Below are 25694 nucleotides of genomic sequence, written 5' to 3' on the forward strand. Positions count from 1 at the left end.
TCCAAAACTATTTTATCGTTCTCAGAGCCTTAAGACAAGCACATGGGGCCAGCATTGTGGCACAGCTATAAAGCTGCTGCCTGCGACTCCAGCATCTCATATGGCGCCAGTTTGAGCACCAGTTACTCCACTTCTGATCCAGCTCCCTGTTAATGTGCCTGGGAAAGCAAGATAAAATGGTCTAAGTGGTTGTGCCCCTGAACCCATGTGGGACACTAGGAAGAAGCTCCTGGCTCCTGGATTCAGCCTGGCCATTGCAGCCATCTGGGGAGTGAACCAGCAAACGGAAAATATCTCCTCTCTCTAACTTTACCTTTCAAAAAAATAAAATAAATCTTAAAAAAAAAAAAAAAAAAAAAAAAAAAAGACAAGCACATTTTTTCTTGCTCAGTCCTTACCTTACCACTTGCAAGCCTAAAATCAGAACAGCCTCAACAATGATCCTATAGTAGGGGCTGAAGTAAAGTCTCCATAATTTGCTGCTATTAAATTTTCATTTCTGGGGCCAGTGGCTTAGGTTAAACCTCTGCCTGTGGTACTGGCATCCCATGTGAGTGCCAGTTTGAGTCTTGGCTGATCCACTTCCAATCCAGCTCCTTGCTGATGGCCTGGGAAAGCAGTGGAAAATGGCCCAAGTGCTTAGGCCCCTGCATCCACATGGGAGACCCAGAAGCTCCTGGCTCGTGTTTTCAACCTGGCCAAGCCCTGGGCATTGTGGCCATTTGGGGCATGAACCAGCGGATTGAAGATCGCTCTCTCCTGTCTCTCCTTCTGTCTACAACTCTGGCTCCCAAATAAATAAGTAAACGTTTAAAAACAAAAAAACAAATTGTCATTTCCCTCAGACAACTAATATAAAGAAACTAAAAGTTAGCACTTCTGAATTATTTGATAACTAATAATGTAAATAAAATTCTGAAATGAAGTTTAACCAGTAAGGTTAAATTAAGTTAAAGTTAAGGTTAAAGTAAGTATATATAAATCTGTAAGAAACACCAATTTGCAAATCAATCTTTGATAAACTGACTGGACATCCACCCAGCAAACAGTTTAAAGAATCTCCTTTGGGGGTCAGCATGGTGGTACAGCATCCAGCATCCCATAGTAGCCTGCTTATTTGCGTCCCAGCTGCTCTGCTTCCAATACAGCTTCCTGCTGCTAAGGAGCCTGGGAAAGCAGCAAAAAAATGGCCCAAGTTCCTGAGCCTCTGCCTCCCACATGGGAGACCAGGATGGTGTTCCTTCCTAGCTCCTAGTTTTGACCTAGACCAGTTTTGGTGTCACAGCCAAATGGAAAGAGAACCAGAGGATGGAAGATCTCTGACACTCTGTCATTCAAATAAAATACAGAAATTAAAAAAACAAAAAGGAGTCTTCTTGGTTGGCTAGTTCAAATTACTATAGACCCTTCAAACTAACAAAATTCTTTTTTGTTTCTAAGATTCTAGAGTTCATGTTTTGGGGTCTGAATTAGTAAAGGTTTTTACTCAATTTTTAATTATCTTAAAACAGAAGCAAATTTACTAGCATAAGAAAATATAATATATAACCATACCTCCACTTTAATTCTCTTTGGGGATAATTCATCTCTTTCTCCACATTTTGACCTAAGGGGTAATGGAGAGAAAAAGAAAACTTAAGAAAGTAACAAACATTATTCCAAAAGCTTCTCAACTTATAATGTTCTACACCAAAATATGTAACCCTGAAACTTCAACATGAGAAATGACATATGAACATAAAAATAATGAGAAAGATTTTTCATCATTCCCAAATTAACATTAGGGAATATGCAGACACCATTATACACTTTAAATGGCAACTACCCAAGACCTTCCCACACAGATAGCACTCAATTAATATTTAGTGATTATCACATCACAAAAGAGAAAAAAACAATTAAGTAGGAATAATTTAGATAAAATGACAAGAATGACCATTTAAGAAAAATGCTTAAGGTTATATGAGATTTAGTACATTTAGTTTATCTACCTAAACTACAAATGCATTTACCCTTGACTCAGAAATCTCTGGTTGGGAATCTATCCCAGAGGTATCTACATATACATAAAAGGGCACTCCATCAATTCTGAGACACAATTATTTCATGTACCACTATGAAATATCATTGCCAATTAAACTATGACAAGTCATCAACTCTAAGTCATACTTCCATATAAAACGTGAAAATGTTAAAGTATATCCTCAAATCAACAAAATACAATGTGCCTATTACTTATTGTGGCATCATTTATAATTACAAAAAACTGGAAACAATTGAAGTATCATTGACAGAAGACTGGACCTACTAAGTCATGGGACAACCACCCAATTCAATATCATGCAGCTATAAAAAATGAGGCAGATGAGTATATCCTAATAAAGAAAGGTCTCCAAAATGTCAAGTAAAACAAAGTAATATATAGCCACACAGATGCATGCTTCCTTTTGTTTCTTGAAAAAAGAAAATGAGAATATGTATTTGCACTCTTTTGCATGTGCATTTACAGGGGTGGGGAACCTTTTTCTGCCAAGGCCATTTGGATATTTATATCATCATCTGCAGGCCACCAAGATTATCAACTTAAAAATTAGCCTGCTCTAGATTTACTGAATTACAAGTCCCGCCTGGAGCTGCCTTGGTAGGACCAGACCACAGGATTTCTTAAGCCTTATACAGCCTGAGGGATGGACATTCCCCACTGCTGGATACAGAAAACACTGGAAGAATGAAAAAGAAACTATTAAAATCACCTGTATCAGGAAACAAGGTAAGAGAGAGATGGAAGTGAAACTTTTTATGTTCCTTTTTTTAAAACAAAGGTTTGGCTTCTAAATTATGTGAAAACATTCATGTATTTTAAAATATACTTAACTTATAAAAAAATATAAATCTAAGTACAAGAAGAAACAGCTAAAAATCATGAAAGGCAGTTGCCTCTAGAGCATGATCTGAGAAGTGAGAAGGGGGATCACTGCCCTGGGTGCTATACGACTTCTTAAATCACATACATGTATTATTTTGATTAAAAAGTTAAGTAAAATAATCAGAAAATGTACTATATAATAAAGAAAACAAAAAATGGAATCAACTCCTGAATAACTCTAAAAAACCTGCAAATAATTCTATAACATTGCTGTATGTCCCCACTCAGTTCATCTGGTCTATGTAATTTTACTTATTGTCTGTCAGTTTGTACATAGGACTAAAGTAGGACAAAAATGAAGCTATGAATTAGGGAAATAATGCTGTCAAAGCAAATGCCTATAGTAGTAATTTTCAAACTTGTATATGCATAAGAATCAGCACGGATGCTTATGAAAGCTCAGATTTGAAGGTTCCATTCCCAAAGACTGATTTATAAGGGCTGGGAAGGGTGCTTGGGATGCAAATTTCCAACAAATACTCAGTCCAATGGTTCTACTGAGAGAAGCAATGGCATGCACAGCAGATGGTGGGCTGGAAATCATACTCTATGCAGAATCAAGTGAACAACATCAAAATAATCCTATACCTGTAGGCAACACTTAGGGTGCAAGTGAGGAAAAGATGGGCAATAACAAGACTGTGTTGACATTAAATTTTGAAACTACTATTGCTTTTCAATATTGTATTTTGCATTTCAAATTCACATTCCACAGTCCATCTGCTATTAATAAAAGTTTCTTCCAATTTTCCCTTGAAAATAGTCCTTTTACATATCCAGCTAATCTCAGATTGCAAAAGGGCCACTTTTTTCCATAGAGAGCTCAACAAGTTTGTGTAGTTTGTAGATGTATAAGTATGTAAATGCTGTCTAATCCCATATGACATCAAACTAAAACCACTACTACAGAACAATGCTCTAAGTACTAGGGAACAGAGATAGAAGAGAATTAAGCAAACTAACAAAAATCACTTTAGTAATAGCATTTTAAAAAGTCACTGCATTGTTTATTTCTTAAAGAGAGGGAGATTGCGATTCCATTTGCTGGTTCACTCCCCAAATGCCCACAACAGCCAGGGCTATACAGGCTGAAGCCAGGAGTCAGGAACTCCATGTTGTCTCCTATGTAGGTGGCAGGAACCCAAGTTGGCAGGATGGTGGACTGGATGCTCAGAGTAGCAGGGACCTGAACCAGGCAGTCCAATATGGGATGTGGGTGTCCCAAACAGCAGCTTAACCCACTGTGCCCAGTACCCAACCCTGTAATTGTACAGAACTACATCATGCCTTTACCTTTTAGAAAATTATTTATTTGAAAGGCAGAGACAGAGCTCCACTGGTTCATTCCACAAACGCCTACAACAGCTGGCCACAACAGGAAGCCAGAACTCAATCCAGGTCTCCCATGGGTGTGGCAGGGACTAACTACTAAACCATCACCTGCTCACTCTCAAGAGTATGCATTACAGGGAGCTAGAATCGGAGGCAGAGCTGCCACTCAAATATCAGATGTGGACATCACCAAGAGGCTTAACTGCTATGCCAAATGCCTGCCTCAACTTGTACGTTTTCAAAAACACTCATATTCTATCAATGGATGATGTTTCAAACTTTATTTCTATCAAGCAATGCAAAACTAACACCAATTAGTTAGACACTTACTTGGTAGTTCTGTAAGTATATTTGTAGGTGACTTCTCGAGAAATCTGCCTAGCCAGGGCAAAAAGTTCATCTCTTCTGGTCAGCAGAGCATTATCTTTCACACAGAGTTGAGCAGCTGCTTCGTTAACAGTGAGCTGGATATTCAAAATAAAGTTACAGAAGCTATAGACATTTTTATTTCACCAATATATAAAATGTTCCACTTAAGAATACAGAGTCACTTCATTAAATATTTAAATTACAGTTCATAAAATCAGGATGGTATTTATTCCTAGTTGTTCCAGCTGCCAAATTTCAGAGGAAAATCAAATCATCACCACCCCACAAAGCCTAAACTAATCAAAACAGTCACTTTGTTTACATTTATTTACTTTTTTTTTTTTTTTTTTTGACTGGATGGGAGTAACAGACAAACTTGGCACAGTGTTGCTGGGTCAGTTCTTGCTTTCCTAAGAAAGCCAAGTGCATCCCTTCTTCCTACCCAAACCTTATAGTTTTTGCCTTGGTTTGCAAGCACAGAAATGCCCTTCCAATCCTAATAATATATATTTTCCTAATTTTAGTCTAGTTTTATCTTTTCCTTTTAAGTATTTAATTCACTTAGAATGTTACAGTATATGATGTGATAAAAAAGCTAAAATCTTCCTCAAATTTCCAGTTGTAATTTTTTAAAGATTTATTTATTTATTTACTTGAGAGGCAGAGTTACAGACAGAGAGGGAGAAACACTGAGAGAGGTTTTCCATCTGCTGGTTCACCCCTAGTTGGCCCCAAAGGCTGGAACTGGGCCAATCTGAAGCCAGGAGCTTTTTCCAGGTCTCCCATGGGAGTGCAGAGGCCCAAGTACTTGGGCCATCTTCTACTTCTTTCCCAGGCCTTTAGCAGGAAGCTGGATTGGAACTGGAGCAGCTGGGACTCAAACCAGCCTATATGGAATGCCTGCACTACAGGTGGATGCTTAACCTGCTATGCCATAGCATCAGCCCCTCCAATTGTAATCTGTATTAGTTTATTCTGAGACAATTAATTTGGCTACTGAGAAGCAGACTGCAATTAGCCCAGGTCTAATTTTAAATCTAGAGCTAACTGAGAAAGCATAAATGAAGAAATTTATTTTCAGCCTTCTACTCTCCTCCTAAGTAATCATTAAAGATCAATTTTCCCCACAAATGCTTTTGAAAGATACATTATTGGAGCTTAAAGTAAAATAAGGACTGGTGTTGGGAGAAGGAGGTTAAGCCACTGACTATGATGCTGGCATCCTATATGGGTGCCAATTGGAGACTTGGTTGCTGCACTTCAGATTCAGCTCCCTGCTGATGACACCTGGGAAAGCAGCAGAAGATGTGGGAGAAGCACCTGGCTTCAGCCTGGCCCAGTCCTGGCCACTGTGGCCATTTGGGAAGTGATCCAGCAAATGGAAGCTCTGTCTCTCTCTCTCTCTGTCTCCCCCTTCTCAAAAACTCTGCCTTTCAAATAAATAATCCTTTTAAAAAAGCAAAATGAGTTTAAAGAATGATTTCTTAAATAAACAATGTGGTAGTAGCTACACCCACATTGAAGACCCTTCTCTAATCACTTTGTAGGTAGCTACTTGTGTTTTGTACTCATCAATCTAAATTACTGTGGAGAATCTCTGATTATAAGATATTTTAATTGGCAACATTTTGGAGGTACTAGTTTATGATCAACCACAGACAACAACTTTCCAAGACAAACTGCAAACAACCATCTAGTACTTCTTCTGTCATCTTACCAGTATCCAAGAACAACAGGCGTAACACATTTATTGCTACTGAATTCAGGCTCCAACAGTCCGAAAAAGCAGACTGAGCTTCCCAGGGCCTAAGGAGTCTTTAGTCTGGGGAAGTAACTTTAGTTCACTCACAAGTTGTAACAGGAAGGTGATTCATGAAGCCTCTCCCTCAAAAATCTGTGCTGTCATTGTTATCTAGATTTCACGCCTCCCAGTTGCTACTAATGAACAAATCAGTAACTATTCTGATATACTGTAAAAAGATGACAAAGATAATCCAAGACAGTGGTTCCCTGCTGCTGCACAGTTAGCTTTCATTTATATATTTTAACTCTTAAATTTTAAAAAAACTTAATTTTTAGACATAAAAATTGGACATATTTATGGTATACTATGTGATTATTTAATGTGTTAGCTCTTAAAAGGTAGTAAAATTCTAATTTTGTTAAAATATAAAACTATAAGATATTCTGCCTTACTGTTTGCTTCTTTCTCCTACCTTCTCTCTTCTTTTTAAGATTTATTTATTTACTGTTTTGAAAGACAAAGTTACAGAGAGGAAGATGGAGAGAGAGTGAGCGAGCAAGCGAGAAAGTCTTCCATCTGCTGGTTCACTCCCCAAATGGCTGCAATGGCTGGAGCTGCGCCGATCCAAAGCCAAGAATCTGGAGCTTCTGCTGGGTCTCCAACACAGGTGCAGGGGCCCAGAGCCTTCCATCTTCTACTGCTTTTCCAGGCCATGGCAGAGAGCTGGATTGAAGTGGAGCAGCTGGGAACTGAACCGGCTGGGATCTTGTACTACAGGAGGTTTTACCCACCACTACACAGTGCCAGCCCCTCTCCCACCTTCATCACCAAGAATACCAAAATTCTATTCACACCTTCATGTAAAAGATTTCTTGAAGTTAGCTATCATTCAACACTAAACTGAAAATCTGGACTTACTAGTTATCTTTATCCTTAAAAAGAATATTTAACTGAATCTATGAAAAAAATTTCTTTTACAGGTGGGTCAAATTATAATACTTAACAATCAAACCATTATGACCTTCAATTAAGTATTTCTGGCATTGTTGTGTGACAGGGAGGTGGATCAGAACTTTCATTTCTAGCACTCTGGTGGGCTAGGTACCATGACTGGTCCCCTCACAAAAAACCACCACAAATAAATAAAATAGGGGAGAGGGGTTAAATTCTCTTAAGTACTCAATGAGCTGGCAAGACATGTACATACTATCTAGGCTGAAATGAATGAACACAACATAACACAGAATTTAAGTTCAGTTGCTAGACTAGATGAACTTGAACTTCAATCTTCATAGCAAAGACCAGGGCACCCTAGAAGTGAGGATTCAAAGACTCCTCCTCCATAAAACTGAAATTTCAAAGCACTGCAAATCCAATGTAGGGCTAAATTAGAAATACTGCAGTCCCCAAGGAGCATGCAAGGAGAATTACTTGTCCTGGACCTTGGCACTGAGTAGGAGAGTACAGAAGATATTCTCTGGGTATTCCATAACCCCAAATCAGCTTTCACACAGATCATCAGCTTTAATCCATAATAATGGGCTGAGAACTTATTTTCACAGGCTTCCAGAGTCGTAGGTCCCCAAATGTCTCATAGAAGTGAGAACAAATAACCTCTGGGAAAATCCACTTTGTTCCCAGATCTCAAAACATTTCCACAGTTAAAGTTCCAAAAAAGCACAAATTCATAAAGAAAAATCATAAAACATCTAAAGAAACAAGGCATGGAAAGTGAAACTAGGAGGAAAAAAAAAGCAGAATCAGATCCTCAAATACTTTATTTAAAGAAGTAGATTTGAAATGACTAATAAATAGCAAAAGAGTACAAATGACCAAGAAAAAGTTTCCATCTAGAGAGGAGAAAAGACAGAAACAATCAAAAAGTAGAAAACAAGTAAGCAAAATCACCACTATTTTTTTCTTTTTAAGTACAATAGGCATACTGGTGACCTCAAAGATGATTTAGGGGGCAACACTGGACCCTGTTGTGATAAACATATCCTTTTTTTTTTTGAAAATGTATTTATTTATTTATTATTTGACAGGTACAGTTATAGACAGTGAGAGAGACAGAGAGAAAGGTCTTCCTTCTGCTGGTTCACCCCTAAATGGCCGTTATGGCCGGTGCTGTGCAGATCCGAAGCCAGGAGCCAGGTGCTTTTTCCTGGTCTCCCATGCTGGTGCAGGGCCCAAGCACTCCCGGGCCACAGCAGAGAGCTGGACTGGAAGAGGAGCAACTGGGACTAGAACCCGGCGCCCATATGGGATGCCGGCACAACAGGAGGAGGATTAGCCAAGTGAGCCAACAGCACCAGCCCCAAACATATCCTTTTTATTATTCATTGGAGAGGCACAGAGAGCGAGCTTGCTCCCATCCACGGGTTCTCTCCTCAATGTCTGCGCTGGCCAGGACTGGGCAGAGGCTGAAGTCGGAAGATGGGTACTAAATCCAGGCTTCCTACACGGTGGCAGGAAAATCATTACTTGAGCCATCACCACTGCCTTTCAGGGTCTGAGTCAGCTTGAAGCTGGAATAAGGATTCAGGACCAGAAATCAAACCCAGGTATCCAATCTAGGTACACCAATATAGGACACAAGTACTTCCCCTGGTAACTTAACCACTAGGCAGTCAAGTGCTTGCTCCTAACCATTAACTCGTAAGCATAACAATGAAACAAGGACAAAAGCCAATGAAATGTGATCTTCAATTACTAATGGAAACCAATGACAAAATAAATTTAATATTCTAAATAAATAGTAAGAATCAGAGGGCAAGTGTTTTTCCCAGCTGTTAAGACACCAGTTAAGATACCCACTTTCCAGGTACCTGAGCTCAACACCTGCTTTGACTCCTGACCCCAGCTTCCTGCTAATGCAGAAACAATTACGGCAAATTTTCCAGAGAAGGGGAAGGATGGAAAGATTTTTTAAGTAAAACATATCAAGAATTAATAAGATTACTATACAGTTGACAATTAGCAAAGATAAAACACTCAGAGTAACACTCCTGGACAATTCTATTGCCTTCAGGCTTTCTTCACATTATGTAATAGTTTAGAAGTATTAGTAAATACAACAGTAATATAAAATAAATTTAAGGCAGCAGTTTACAAAGGTTACCACTGCTAAAGATGTTGGGACAGGGCTTATTTTTGAATACTCCTTTTATAAAAGACGAAATTTGTCAAAATGTCATGTTTTCAGGCAGATCTGTGGCGCAGTGGGTTAAGCCGCTGCTTGGGCGATGCCCCCATCCCACACCAGAGTGTCTGGTTGGAGAGCTATTCTGGTTTCTGATCCCACCTCCTGCTAATGCTCCTGGAAGACAGCAGATGCTGACTCAATTCCTTGTGTCACAGCCACCCATGTGGGAGACTGGGGTGGAGTTCCTGGCTCCCAGCTTTGGACTGGTCTAACCCCAGCTACTTGGGGGCATTTGGGTAGTGAACCACTGAACGGACTTTTTCTCCCTCTTCTCTGTCACTTGACCTTTCAAATAAATCAATATTTTTTAAAAAAGGATTTTAACATACAACTTTTATTTATTGATAGAGCAACCTACCAAAAACAAATAAAATGTTAATACTAAAGGCAACTTGAATAGCACACACAAAGAGAATACTATATCAACAATTGCCAAAAAACTGATCATATACTGGACCATATCTAAACTCTCAATCAATTATATCAATTTTAAAGAGCTGGTACTGTACAAACCATGTTTTCTTAACTACATGTATTTTGTTAAATATCATCAGGAAAAACAACTGGGGAAAAAATCATTCCTATTTGGAAATGATGAAACATTTAAAAATAAGTCATGAATCAGAAAAGAAGTAAGAACCAACAGAACTGAAAATATAATAATCTAGTGTTAAAAGTCTGGGAATGGGGTCCAACGCTGTGGCACAGAGGATAAAGCTGCTGCCTGCAATGCCGGCATCCCATGTGGGTGCCGGTTCGAGTCCCAGCTGCTCCACTTCCAATCCAGCTCTCTACTAAGGTCTGGGAAAGCAGCAGAAGACGGCCCAAGTCCTTGGAACCCTGTACCCGTGTGGGAGACCCGAAAGAAGCTCCTGACTCCGGACTGGCACAGCTCTGGCTGTTGCAGCCAATTGGGGAGTGAATCAGTGGATGCAAGACCTCTCTCTCTCTCTCTCTCTGCCTCTCCTTCTTTGTGTAACTCTGAATTTCAAATAAATATTTAAAAAAAAGTCTGGGAATAACACTAAATCAATACTGAGAACTTACAGTGTTTTAAAAATGTATCAATTAATTATTTGAGGACAGAAGCTTGGAATTCAATCTGGATCGCCCATGTAAATGACAGGGAACCAACCGTGAGTCACCATCTGCTGCCTCTCCGGGTGTACACGAGCAGAAGGCTCAATCGAAGTGGAGCCAGACTCACACCCAGGCACTCTGGTAAGGGATGCAGGTATCCCCAGCAACATCTTTAACTGTTGTACCAAATGCCTGCCCCTTTAGCTCTAATTAGTTATATTAGAAAAGAAAAAATGGAACATCGATGAACTAAATCCCAACTCAAGTTAGAAAATAAAATGAAGTCTAAGTAAGTAGAAAACACACACACACACACACACACACACACACACTCCTACAACCAAAAATATGGGCTAAGCTAAAAGCTGCTTCTTCAGAAAGATTAGGGATCTACAAACTTTTTCTGTAAAACGCCAGAGAACAAGTATTTAAGGTTTTACAGGCCTAACAGTCTATGTCACAATCACGCAACTCTGCCATTGTTGTTCTAAGACAATTGCAGACAACACATAATCATATAGGTTTTTTTTTAAGATCTTATTTTTCTAAATATATACATCATACAATCATTTATTATGAACAATGTGTATCTTTTTATTTTTTATTTTATTTTGATAGGTAGAGTTATAGACAGTGAGAAAGAGAGACACAGAAAGGTCTTCTTTCCGTTGGTTCACTCCCCAAACGGCTGCTATAGCTGGTGCTGCGCCAATCCGAAGCCAGGAGCCAGGTGCTTCCTACTGGTCTCCCATGTGGGTGCAGGAGCCCAAGGACTTGGGTCATCCTCCACTGCCCTCCCAGGCAACAGCAGAGAGCTGGACTGGAAGAGCAGCAACCGGGACTAGAACCCAGCACCCATAAAGGATGCCAGCGCCGCAGGTGGAGGATTAGCCAAGTGAGCCAAGGCGCCAGCCCCCAAAAGATCTTATTTTTTATTTGAGAGGCAGAGTTACAGAGAGACAGGTCTTCCATCTTCTTGTTCACTCCCCAGATGGCTGCAATGGCTGGAGCTGTGCCCATCAGAAGCCAGAAGCCAGAAGCCAGAAGCCTGGAGCTTCTTCCAGGTCTCCATGTGAGTGCAGGGGCCCAAGTACTTCAACCATGTTCCACTGCTTTCCTCGGCCATTAGCATAGAGCTGGATCCAAAGTGGAGCACCTGGGACTCGAACCTGTGCCAATATGGGATGCTGGCACTGCAGGCAAAGGCTTAGCCTACTACGCCACAGCACCAGCCCCAGCATATAGAAGTTTAATTATGAAAACAGGAGGCAGGCTAGATTGGGTCCGCAGAACCGAGTCTGCAGATCTCAGGGAAAAAAAGAGTAAAATGGACAAACCTCAGATTATCTGGGGGAAAAAGGAGGGATAGATGGCACAAGCCATATCATGTCTTAACAACTATAAACTTCAAGCCAGTAGGTTTTAAACTTTGGATGAAATGGACAAATTATTAGACAAATGTAACTTCTCAAGAAATAACTTGATTCGAGAAATAACCATTTAACTGTCCTATAATTCATTTTTTAGACTTATCAGAAGGAAATTCCCAACATTTCTCTTCAAGTATTAGATGAAATGTATGTGAAGCTGAGCGTTCAGAATAAAGTATTTTAAATTATGAATAATGTGTACAGGTCTATGGGGTTCCCAGATTCACAATTCCTCCTCTCTCAGAACTGACACTGTTACATTTCTGACACATTCACCCTTACTTCAAAACAAACAAAACAGCCACAAGGGAAACTGACCTGAGCTTGGCATCATTGTTTATTCTGCAGGTCTGGGTCCTTAACTCAGTAGCCTTCTTAGCTTCCTAGTTCTTGTAGAATTTCCACTCAGTGGACTACACATGTCCCTCTTCCCAATCCATCTTTCAGCTTTAGAATTCTTTTCCTGCCTTACTGTTCCCAATTTACGACCCACCCCTCCTCCCTCACTCATTGATGCCCAGATCTGAGGCAGACTACTTGTCTAGTTTACCACCTACTGTCTTCTAACACGTGTGAGATAGATGGAACAACCTGCCTGCTAGAAGTCCCTTCTCATACCACACCTGCGTTTGTCCCTTAGCACCCACCCTATGCCACCAACACACGTGGTCCTAAGCCTCAGCCCCTACACTATCTCCAAGGTCTATCTCATATAATCCAGCTCTCCTGTAATCCAGGTGCTTAGATTGTTATTGATTCTGCACTTAAATAAGTGTTTAACAATATTCATTCCCTACTCCTTTACTGTATGGAGTACACTTGAAAATAAATATAGAAGTATTCACATGAAAAAGAACCTTAGGTACCTGTGAAAGTTGAAAAGATTTTTCAAGTGTAGATAATGTCCTCCTTTTCATCCTAGTGACCTATGTACAGTCCTGTAGTATCCATAGGGTTTACAAGAAGAAAACTTTCAGAACACGGAGATTACACTAACAGTGAAGTAAGAGTAAGTCCTACATCTCCTTATTTGGAAATTGAGGACAAACTAGTAACAGTCTTTAACCTTAGGAATTTAGAAAAGCCAAGGAATTTTCTTCTGATTTTAACATCAAGTGAAAAAATGCAAAAGCCTCTTAACACCTAAAAGGTACATTCAATAATTCTTTCTTTTAGTGCCCTCAGGGTTCTGTAATTTCCTCCAAGGTCTTCAATGGTTACTAGCTTGAAGAAAGCTCCCTGATACATAAACTTCTACCCCGAACTGTGCTCATTAATGGACCAGACTCACATATCTGAGTTCTATTAACAATTGGACTAAGTTAAATTTCAAAAACACCAACCCCAGAGCTGGCACTGTGGTGCAGTGGGTTAATGCCCTGGCCTGAAGCACTGGCATCCCATACGGGCACCGGTTTGAGACCCAGCTGCTCCACTTCCGATCCAGCTCCCTGCTATGGCCTGGGAAAGCAGTACAAGATGGCCCAAGTCCTTGGGCCCCTGCACCTGTGTGGGAGACCCGGAAGAAGCTCCCTGTTGGGCGTTGTATAAAATAGTCCCTAACAACATGGCACCTGGCGGATGATCGGGGGCATGTCTGCGGCCGCTGCAGTTATCAGACCACCTGCAGGGATAGGTCCGATTTAGTTCTGGACACGTGGACAGTGCGTTATCCCTATACCTTGCTTAAGGTGCCCCTGTGCATGGTCCACCTGTGCCTGCATGACCTTTTCGACCTTTTCGCTGATTGGCTCCCCTACTGTGCATGTCCTTCGTAAGCTTTATAAGCCTGTACGCTTCCTCAATAAAGTGGTTCCTGCTTCGAAAGAACTCACGGGTGCTTGCTGTGGTGTGCTTGACCCGTCGACCTTACCTCTCCTGTTCGCCTTGTCGGGGAGTGCTTGTAATGCCCCCTGCTGGTCAGGGGACAGTCTCAGGCTTAAGACCCCAACAGCTCCCGGCTCCTGGCTTCGGATCGGCACAGCTCCAATTGCGGCCAATTGGGGAGTGACATCGGATGGAAGATCTCTCTCTCTCTCTCTGCCTTTCCTCTCTCTGTGTAGCTGTGACTTTCAAATTAAAAAAAAACAAAAAAAAAACAAAAAACAAACAAAAAAAACAGCCCAATTCCCAAGACCCTCACTTCCACACCTTGGCCTAATAGCATTAATTGTGAGCTCTTATTTTGGGAATTCTACAACTGTTTCAAGTACTTAAATACCATTTGCACCTATTTATCTAAAGAAGCAAAGAGCTTCTTAGCAAAAGCCAAGTGCAAATTCTTTCTGGATTTTTTTATAAAGTAGAGTAAGATTTAAAATAGTTAGAAGAGTGAAGTTGATTGGGTTTATTAAGTAATCTTAAAATACTTTTATTTAGATAAAAAATACAAGTTTTTTGATTCAACTGTGTTTCATCTGCTGTATTTATAATTTATGGGGAAACTAAGTTAAAGCATCAAAGGAAAATTGTAAACATGTTTTGTCTTTTGTTTTCTATCAATGACATCCATGTAGCTTGTCAAGTGGACTTCTCCAGTGGTCAAAGGCAATATAAAATCGTCAAAGTGTATGTGGATTTTAATGCTAAGTTTGCTTTCTGGATCTACTCATAAGCTCCTGTAAGGCAGTTATTATATGGCAAATGATAATTCACAACTGCCAAAGGGTAGATCCAACATGGATCAAATCACAGATCTCCTCTAAGTTAAGTCTTTCTGCTAACCAATTACCTGATCTGAAGCTCCAGTATTCACATCTAAAATCATTTTAAAAAATCATATGGTAGAACTGCTGAAAACAAGACTAATATACAAAAACCAGCCAGTGATAGCCGTCGAAAAATCAGAGGAAAAAATCTAATTAAAAACTATATATTTTTGTATCTTATGTATTTGGTATATCCTACATAAATAAATTCTAGAATACATGTAATATAGACATGTAACATACACAGTATTTGACATAACAAAAAATGTGCAAAACCCACGTGAGTAAAACACAGCGGCTGAGACACCAGTTAAAATGTCCAAGTTCCATTCTGGCGTGGCTACATTTGATTCCCAGTTCCCCCTCTTGATTCCAGCTTCCCATCAATGCTGACCCTGGGAGGTAGCAGGTGATGGTGTACATGGTTTGGTCCCTGCTGACCACATGGGAGCCTAGGAGCAGGTTTTCAGTTACAGCTTTGGGAGGGAATCAGCAGATGAGAGCTCTATCTCTTTTCTCTGTCTCCCTCAAACAATAATAAAAATTATACAATTACTGACCAATATAAAAGGCCTAAGTAAACACATACAAGAAGTCTCATATTTTAAATATATCTTTTCAAATTGACATATTTAAGGCATTTCTAGGCAAAAAACAACGAATGTGGGAAGAATCTTATCAATTTTATTTTAGTCGAGTGCATAGTCTAAATTTACATAATTAAAAGAAAAACTACATCAAAATTCTTTGCAAAGCTACTCCAAAGTATAATTATATAATTTCAAAATTATATCTTATTCATTGTTTGAACTGTTTTTTAAGATTCTATTTATTTGAAAGTCAGAGTTACAGGGAGACAGGGAGAGATGGGGAGAGGGAGTGTGAGAGAGAGGGAAAGACAGAGAGAGGTCTTCCATCCACTGGTTCATGCCCCAGATGGCCGCAACAGCCAGGGCTGGGCCAAGCCGAAGCCAAGAGCTAGGAGCTTCTCCCAGGTCTCCCATGTGGGTAGCAAGGGCCTAAGGACTTGGGCCATTTTCTGTTGCCTTTTCCCAGGCCGTCAGCAGGGGGCTGGATCAGAAAAGGAGCAGCCAGGACACAAGCTAGCACTCGGATGGGATGCTGGCATTGCAGGCAGAGGTTCTACCAGTAACACAAATACCTGCAATGCCACAATGCTGACACCTGACCTGTTTATTCTTTGTAAAATATATTTCAATAGCTCCCACTTACAAATTTTGTTTTTATTAATTAAACTTTCTAAAAGCTTCAAAAGCTGAAGTTTTATATACTCCATTTGATTATTTGAATAAAGATGCCTAATTGATTTTAAACAGAATATAACCCTAATAATTAGAGCTTTATTTCCAAAAAGGTCTAATACCATGGTAGAATATTAGGTTGACTTAAAAATTAATTATTTAAAGGAATACTTTAGGGGCCGGCGCTGTGGCGCAGAGGGTAAAGCCGCCGCTTGCAGTGCCGGCATCCCATAGGGGCGCTGATTCGAGTCCCAGATGCTCTACTTCCAATCCAGCTCTCTGCTATGGCCTGGGAAAGCACAAGATGGCCCAAGTTCTTGGGCCCCTGCACATGGGTGGGAAATCCAGAAGAAGCTCCTGGGTCCTGGCTTCAGATCAGCCCAGCTCTGACCATTCTGACCATTTGGGGCGTGAACCTGCAGATGAAAGATCTTTCTGTCTGTCCCTCTGTCTAAAACTCTCTCAAATAATTTTTTTTAAAGAAATACAGTTCAATCTATAAAAGAATAAGGTAACTCTATGTGTACTGACTTCAAAAGATACCTATTGGTGTATCACACTATGTGCACTGTTCCATTTAAAAAAGGAAAGAAAAATAATTAGAACAGTGTGCAAAACATGATCCCATATTTATATATGTAAAGAAAATATCTGGCAGCTTATAGATTCAGAGTTACAGAAAGAGGAAGAGACAGAGAGGTCTTCCATCCGCTGGTTCACTCCCCCAAATGGCTGCAACGGCCTGAGCTGAGCTGACCCGGAGCCAGGAGCTAGGAACTTTTTTGGGATCTCCCATGTAGTTAACAGGGGCCCAAGGACTTGGGCCATCTTCTACTGCTTTCCCAGATGCATTAGCAGGGAGCTGGATCGGAAGTGGAGCAGCTAGGACTTGTATCGGTGCCCATTTGTGATGCTGCCACTGCACCACAGTGCCTTTAGTAAGTATTTTTTCATGTTAAAGTAGAAGTCTGGGGGTTGGGGACATCTGATGCTAAACATGAAATACTGCACTCAACCTGAACAGTTTTTCAGAGAATTTCCTTTCTTCTAAAGGATTTATGGCTATTTAAAAAGTTAGCTCTAACAGTCTTTTCAACATTTGAAAATACACTTATTTTTCAAGCATTTATTGGGTACATTAGACTCCAGGGATATAAAGAAGAATGAGGCATTGTTTCTGCCTTAAAGAAACTCCAAGTTTATTGCAAGAGACAGACAAGTATACATATAAGCACAATCAAGTGTTGAAGTTAAATGTAACACCAGTGTTGCAGAGATCTAAATAAAAAGAACAGGTCATTCTACCTGGAAGGCAACATTAGCAGAAAAGACCATAAGTCATGTTTCAGGTGAAATCCATCCCCCAAGAGAGAAAGAGACAGAACTCTCATACATAGTTCACTTCCCAAATGCCTACCATGGCTAGGGCTGAACCAAGACAGAAGTTGGAGCCCAAAACTCAAACTGGGTCTCCCACAGAGGTGGCAGAACCCAACCACTTGAGCCATCACAGCTGCCTCTTGGGGTTTGCACTGTCAGGAAGCTACAACTGTAGCCAGAGGTGGGAATTGAACCCAGGTACTCTAATGTGGGACAAAGGTATCCTCACTGGAGATTTAACTGATAAGCAAAACTCCTACTCTGAGCTGAATTTTGAAGATGACATACTGCTCGGTCAAGAGAAAAGAAGTACAATAGTGTATATATACATATACATACGCACACATATATACATACACACATACTTATATACATGGACACATACTTGCAGAGTGTCTCTAGATAAGAGTGCTATAAAGATAAAAGAATGAGAATTTTTAAAAAATTTATTGAGTTACAGGAGAGAGGGAGTCAGAGAGAGAGAGAGAGAGAGAGAGAGAATATCAATCTTCCCTCTGCTGGTTCACTCCCCAAAAGACTGCAACAGCTAGGGCTTTGCCAGACCAAAACCAGCAACCTGGAACTCTGTCTGGGTCTCCCATGTGGGTGACAGGAGTCCAAGGATTTGAGCCATCATATGCTGCTTTCCCAGGTGCATTAGCAGGTAGCTGGATTGGCAGTGGAACAGCCAGGACATGAACTAGCAACCATATGGGATTCCAGCATTGCAGGTGGTAGCTTAACCTGCTATGCCACAACAATGGCCCCGATGGGAACTTTTAACACCAATCATTGAACAAAACAATGTTAAAAGCTACTATTCAAAGCTAAACATTGATTTATATTATTTTGTTTTCTATGCCAGCTAAGTTTTGGTTATTTTTACAAAATTTTTTTCTAAAATAGAAGTCTGCAAAAATGTTTTTGAAATGTATGGTTAATTTATAAATTGAAAAACTGCCTTACAAACACAAAGACTATGCTCTCTCTGATCCAATTCTGACATATTCCTAAAAGTCACTGCCTTGTAGTTCCAAAGCACAAACGTTTGAGTTAAACACAAATATAAGCCCAGCACAATAAATATGGTCTGTTTTCGTAGAGGTTGCATTTTGCTAATGCTTATATGTTTTTAGTCCTGCTTTCAGACAGTGTAACTCTGTAGCTGCAAATTATTACCAAATACGTCTAAGAGCGCACACTGTGTAGAGAAAAAATTCATGGGCTTCCTACCTCATGAAGTGTGAGATGCTTTCCATCCTTTCTCTTTGAGTCGAATCTGCCATATATTGCACTGTATTTTCGAATTTCCTCCTCTTTGTGTGGATCGTCATCACTCATCTCAAAGATGTGACCAATCATTTTGGCCAACTTCTTGTTGGTTTTCAGCAGCTCTTTTACTTCGTTCAAGTCACTTTTTGGCAGCGTGGGGGCCATTCGCTCCACACACTCAGCCACAGAGAGTGCGGCAGCAGCATCTAGGGCCTCGCTGCTTTCCTTTGGGGAAGCTGGGGAGCCAAGGTCAGCTGGGGACAGGCTGTGCTCACTTTCGGTAGCATGGTGGCCCTGCCAGAGCCTGGACTCTCCAACGCTCTGCAGTGCCAGGCTCCCCACATCGGACTTCCCCTGTCCCAAGCTCTGCACACAGGTCGTGGCAGCACATTTGGGGATTTTTAAGTGAGGTTCCCGGGTATTGCTGTTCCTTTCGTAACTACTGCAGGATATTCCCAGCCACGTCGGTGATCCCTCTGGTAACTTATAAATGGGTATGCTACTGACAGGAAGGGAAGTCAGCGGCTGATTGAAAAGGCCCGGGTTCGTAACCCAGTCTCTCAGAGCCTTCTGCAGCCTTCTAACATGAAGGGGCTTGCTAGCCATGCCCACGAGTGCCATAATCTCCAAAAACTCCTCTTCTCCAGCTTCACAGAGCTGCTGCACATCATCACCACCTTGTTGGATAAAAGCATCGAAATAAGAAAGAAGATTGGCTTTCTGTAATATTCTATACAGCTGTAACTCCCCCAGGGTCCTGGGTAAAGCCGCGGCCATTACTGTGGATGGGTTAAACCTGCAAAAAGAAGAGAGAAAAAATTCAAACTCCTTAAATCGAATAGGCTGGGCACTACAGGATTTAAGAATGTAATACAGAGGAACAAAAACAAGGAGCATTTGCATTGCAACCATCAAGAGAGCGCCATTCTTTCTATGTAAGTACTTTATCTCATTTTGCACTCCAACAACTCTAAAGGCCAGACCTTCCTGGAGAAAAACCAGCAAGCAGAAGTCTGGAGACCCAAAGACTCACGAGGCTCCACAACCCACAGTTTGGGCAGACTTGGCTATTTCCATGGTGCGGACACAGATGTAGATTGAAAATAATCAAATTTAGCAAGAGGAGAGAAGTACTACAGTTTACCACCATTTGTTAAATACTGACTGTGCCAAGAAGTATCATGGACACTTCACATGTCTAATCCTCAGAACAGCCTTGTGAAGTAGGTATAGTTATTTCCATTTCATAAAGAAAAATTAGCAGGATTAGTCTGGCAGGTAAAGGAAGATTTCAGTAAGACCTGGAGGTAACAAAATAGAAGATGGCATATTTAGGAACCAAGAAAGAGGCAGCAAAAATTCAAACAAATAAATGACAAGACTTGGTCATTTCTTAGGCATAAACATGAAAAAGGAAAGGAAACAGTTACAGTTCTAGGAAGAGAAGAGTTATAGGTGACAATGGGATTATATAACAGAGAAAAATCAGGACGATGGGATTCCCTCTGACATGCATGGTACTTGAACATGGCACAGGGCAAGATGCTAACGTACAACTACTCTGCATGCAAACATCAAGACTGTGTCTACACATGTATCAAGGACACAGATGCAAAATGTAATCTGAGGCCATCATAGCAGCAGCAGAGGTCAAGGTCAAGGAAGAAACATACTTTTAGAGCCCAAGCAACATAGAGAAACCTGTTGTTAAAAAGACAGAACAAGAGCTAGTAAAGCACTTCTTGACCTCTTAGCAGCCTTTAAAAGTTGTTCAGTTGCCTGGAGACCTCCCACATACAAAGAGGAGTTGGCTGAGTACTTCCATTTAAGAGAAACAAACTTGTTGTAATCAATGTACCCTTAGAATCAAAAGGACCCTGTAGCCCTCTATGGAAAAAATTACAGAGGGCTTAAAAAATGCACACATCAGAGGAAAGTACAAGACCTGCTCTCAACTCAAACAGTTCGGATCAACACTTGAATGGGAGATACTGCAATCAGAGAAATATATCTCTGAAAGCCAGAAAGTCAAATGTGGACTTTTGTTGTCAAATGCTGTCAGCCAAAAAGTTAGACAAAATTTTAGTTTCAGTCACATCAACCTGGAGAATGGGTCTCCCTCTAAGGGCTGTGACTGGAAGTTCTGTATCCTCCATAATCTGTTTTGATCAACCAGTGACCTCCTCGTATTTTATGGCTCTTTATTTGTGAAGGGCTAGAATGGACATAGCCAGGTGACCTGATGACCTACTTCCCAAGAGACAAAACAGATGTAATCTGGACCCAGCTGCTTCTGCTAATCCCAAGGAAATCATATAAGGTGTTTTTGAACAAAGTTTCCCAGGTCCCTGGGCCGCATGCAGGTGATTGCCCATGATTTGGCAAAGAGGGCAAACTGCAGAGAAAATCCCTATTTAGTTTGCCCTCTGGAGCACCACAAACTCCCACAAGTCCTATAGGATCACCCAGGTTCCTTAGGTCCACCTTCATGTTCAGGCTGCCCCAGTTCTCTGGATAAAAACAAACATTTTGCATCTTCTCACTGCAGGGACAGACCATCATCTAGGTGGACACTAACCCAGAAAACACAGCTCTTGGGAGTTACAGACTCAAATTTAGGTTTATATTAAATAGTAACATACCAAATGAAGGGCTTCCTGAAAATGTTGAGATTGGAGGGGAAAACAGTCAACTTCCCATCATTCTCCTAATGCAAGTCTTCTGCAGGCAGTCAATTCAAGAGTATTAAAAAAATACATATCCACATACATAAATATATGTGTACACACAAGATTTTTCATACGAGGACTCTAACTCTGTAGGGTTTGTGGAGTGGTCAATTATTCACCTGATGTACTCCCCAGACCATGGAACAGAGGAAAGAGCATATCAGAAAAACCAGAACAAAGCTTTTAGAAATCTTTTTATGAAGTCAGGAAAAAAAATGGTAGTCAAATATAAAAGATAAATTTAAGAAAAGTAAAACTAAAAGACCTAGACTTTTTTCCTCCTGAATAAAGGCAATGATTTTAGCAAATAAGAATTTTCAAGTTTTATCCTTTCTTTACCCAGAAAAAGGAAACACTCTAGTTCCTATGACGCCGGTGAGAAATCAGTTATGAATATATTATCTGCATAAGGATTGACAGGGCCAGGTGCACATTTCCAAAGTCGAGACAACAGATGAAGATAAACAAGTAAACCAGGAGGCTTTCAGAGGCCCACAGCACCCCACTGGGACAGAAGCTTTCTAAGCTTTTGCTTTAAGACAGTGTTTCGGTTTCTCTCCAAAGCCTGCTGTGATCATTTAAACATCCACTACTTCATACATTCACTTGATTCGATTTCAAAGAAAACTTTTTTTGGAGATTTTTCTATTTTCACAAAACCTGTAATCGTTTATGCTTAAACTTGAAGGTCAAATAAGTTGAAAGTAAGGTTTCTACCTGTATCACAACACTATATTCAGGTAGCTCCTATCGCTTCTCGGCCTTTTGGCTAAGATCAAGTGCAGGTAGCTCCTAGTACGGTGAATCTATGAAACTGTAGACCAGTACCTGGCCTTTTCAAGATATCCCGGAACATCCATGCTGAGCCTAACCTTTCTATAAATTCCACAGTTAAAAGAAACCGGTTGCTCACTTTTACTGTATTCAAAAGTTAAACCTGAGGTCTGGCTGCCCGTGCACAGCAAACTTCCACTTAAACCAGTTTAAAGGTTCCTCACCCCAGTACAATAAAAAGAACCCCAGGACTAGGGAAGACGAATTAAACAACAATAGCCTAAAACCTACTTGTTTTCATTCACTGATCTATTTTAAATTCTTCAAAAACAATCACCCTTTAACTCCTTAGGACAGCACCAGTCAGGGCAGATTCAAACTGTGCTAGATGAACTCAGTAGCTAGACTGGCCCACAAGGTTTGACTAGTCAATTCCCGCTTCACTACAGAAAACAAAACCTCTTTGATACTCTCCAAGCTGGGATGTGAGAACACAGTGTGGCAGAAGAGCCATTCCACCATTCCTTCAAACCTGCCTCAGTCCAGCCCACTTTTTGGCCCTGTCACTCTATCAAACTCTTAAGCAACTACCGAATTATCACCAGGACCTGTCTCTCATTAACCTCTCCACTGTGTTGTACCACTCCTTGAAAGGCTCTTCACCTCACTTCAGTAAGTGCTGTCACTATTTCACTTTCCCTACCTTCCATTGGTATATCCTAAGTTCAAGAATTCACCAAAGTTTGGGCACGCACCAGTGCAGTGGGTTAAACCACTGCTTAGGATATCAGCATCCCATATCAGGGTACCAGTTCAAGTCCTGGCTACTCCACTTCTGATCCAGCTCCCTGCAAACATGCCTGGAGCAGTAGATGGCTCAAGTACTTCATTCCTGCCATCCACGTGGGAGGCCAGGATGGAGGTCCTGCCTCTTGGCTCCAGCCTGGCTCAACCTCAGCTGATGAAGCCATCTGGGGGAGTGAAACAGCAGACGGAAGCTATTCAATCTCTGTCTCTCCCTCTCTCTCTCATACACACTGCATTTCAAATAAGTGTATCTTAAAACACAACTCTGGTTTTATATTAGATCTTTTTTCTGTCAGTCCAGATTCTTACTTGATGATCTCACCCACTCCCAGACTTCAATTATCACTACAGACAGATAACTTCCAACTCCGCTTTAGTTTCAATCAATGGATCCTGGGCCGAGGGCTCCAGAGTTGCTGCAGGGTTCTCAAATGGAAACGCACAGGGGTGGGCATGTAGCACAGCAGTTAAGACACCCACTTGGGACGGCCACATCCCACGTCAGAGTGGCTGAACTCAGGTCCCAGCTCTGATTCTAACTCAGTTTCCTGTGAGTGCACACCCTAGGGGACAGCAGGTGACAGCTCAAGTACGTGGGTCCCTGCCATCCACACAGGAGACCTGGATGGAGTTCTGGGCTCCTGGCCCAATGCCCGTTGCAGGTATTTGGGAAATGAATTAGGGGATGTGAGATCTCTGTCGCTCGGCCTTTCCAACAAAACTAAAGAAGACTTAAAAAATGCAAGCACTGGGGGCCGGTGCTATGCTGCAGTGGGTTAAAGCCCCAGCCTGTAGCACTGGCATCTCATTATGGGCACGGGTCTATCTGGGCTGCTCCACTTCTGATCCAGCTCTCTGCTATGGCCTGGGAAGGCAGTGGAAGATGGCCCAAGTCCTTGGGCCCCGGCACCCACTTCAGATCAGCTCAGTTCTGGCCGCTTCGGTCATTTAGGGAGTGAACCAGCAGATGGAAGACCTCTCTCTCTTTCTGTAACTCTTTCAAATAGATAAAATAAATCTTTTTTTTTTTTTAAAAAAAAAAAGGAAAAGAAATGCAAGCACTGATGACTGAATGAAAAAGATGCCTTTCACACAAATCTTTTTTGTAAGTTAAGTTACATAAGTAAGTTAAATAAGTACTTCTATGGCTTAAAAAATACAAATTCACTTGAAAGTATAAGTTAATTTGTCTTTGCCATTGTATATAATCTCAATAAATACTCCAAGTAAAATTATCTTAAGAATTTTTAGTATTTTTATATATACATATATATATATATATTTTTTTTAAATTAGGGATTCTCATACCTGGACAGTTTGAGAATCATCAGCCCAAACTATTCTTCTGAACCAGAATTTGGCATTCCACCTGGGGACTATCGAAACCTCAAGTCTCCTGTGTCCAAAAGCAAGTACATTATCTCATTTTCCTCTCATCTTCCCAATTTCCAAACACGCTCTTCCCAGCTCTCCAGCTCTTTCAGTTGCACCACCACCCTTCCAGTTTTCTAAATGAAAAGTGTGGATTTCATCTTTGTTGCTGCTTCCTTCCTCAAATCTACATCTCCTTAGACCACACCACCATCCTTTTCCTTTCTCTGCCTCAAAAGTACTCACTTCTAGTTTTCACCACTTCTTGTCTCAACTTTGAAAACAGCATCCTACCCATCAGAATAGCTCACACGGCCCTCCCAACCTTACCTCCCTACAGGACAGGTGTGGGTGCAAATTTCCCCATTGCCTAGAACTACTCATATAGGCAACCCACGCCTGAACCTACCCTTCCTCTGATCCTTAACATGCCCTTCTATTCACGCCAGACAGACTCTGGGCATTCCACCTCCCTGACCTGTGCCGGGCATCCTCCACCCTCAAACCTCCATACCTCTTCCATAAAGTCTTTATCCAACTGCAGGTATCCTCTCCCTTCTCCAATGTTACTTAGAGAACACACTCCAGTTTCACTGCATGTAACTTCCCCCAAAATACATGATCTTTTGCCTTCTGTGTAGTTCTACTGTGCTGCCACTTGTGAAATCAGATGTCCAAGTCAGTGTACTTCACTCTTGTATACAACGAGTCAACTAATGGGAAGTCTCTAGGAATGTAATAACTTAAGGAAAGATTTGGGGTTCTAAAAGTAGCATCACATTATTAAAGACTAAGGTTTCAGTTTCTTTCATTCTCTATCATGCCTCATCCACTCATTTTTTGCACTTATCCAAGCATGCCAGGCACTGGTAGTTCTGAGGATACAGAGGAAAGATGGTCCTTCATGAAAAATCAGTTCAGAGGGAAGAGATGGACAAGAACAGCCCCAAACATGATAAATGTTAAGTAACGTGGGGATGGTACTGTGGCGCAGCAGATAAAGCTGCCACATGCAACACTGGCACCCCATATGGGCGCTGGTCCAAGTCTCAGCTGCACTATTTTAGATCCAGTTTCCTGCTAATGAGCCTGGGAAAGCAGTGGAAGATGGTCCACATGGGAGACCCAGATGGAGTTCCAGGCTCCTGGCCCTGGCCTCGCCCAACCCCAGCCCTAGCCATTGCGCCCATTTGGGGAGTGAATGATGGATGAAAAAAATCAATCAATTTATCTTTCATTCTGCCTTTTAAATATATAAATTTAACTTTTGAAAAATGCTACACAGCGTGTTTGTGTTTTATACAC

General features: G+C 41.1%; 1 protein-coding gene across 2 annotated transcripts in view; it reads right to left on the minus strand.

Annotated features, from left to right (window-relative positions):
• NAB1 (NGFI-A binding protein 1) overlaps positions 1-25694 on the minus strand; it is a 50546-nt gene that overhangs the window by 19399 nt on the left and 5453 nt on the right. For both annotated transcript variants that reach the window (XM_002712343.5, XM_017342992.3), the window contains exons 2-4: positions 18670-19504; positions 4589-4722; positions 1555-1606 (exon numbers count right to left, since the gene is read on the minus strand). In XM_002712343.5, coding sequence (XP_002712389.1) covers positions 1555-1606; positions 4589-4722; positions 18670-19485 — 1002 coding nt within the window. In that variant the 5' untranslated portion in view covers positions 19486-19504. The remainder of the gene's footprint in view (positions 1-1554; positions 1607-4588; positions 4723-18669; positions 19505-25694) is intronic.

The sequence above is a fragment of the Oryctolagus cuniculus genome, chromosome 3, assembly GCF_964237555.1.
Source record: "Oryctolagus cuniculus chromosome 3, mOryCun1.1, whole genome shotgun sequence".
NCBI classification, from domain to species: Eukaryota; Metazoa; Chordata; class Mammalia; order Lagomorpha; family Leporidae; genus Oryctolagus; species Oryctolagus cuniculus.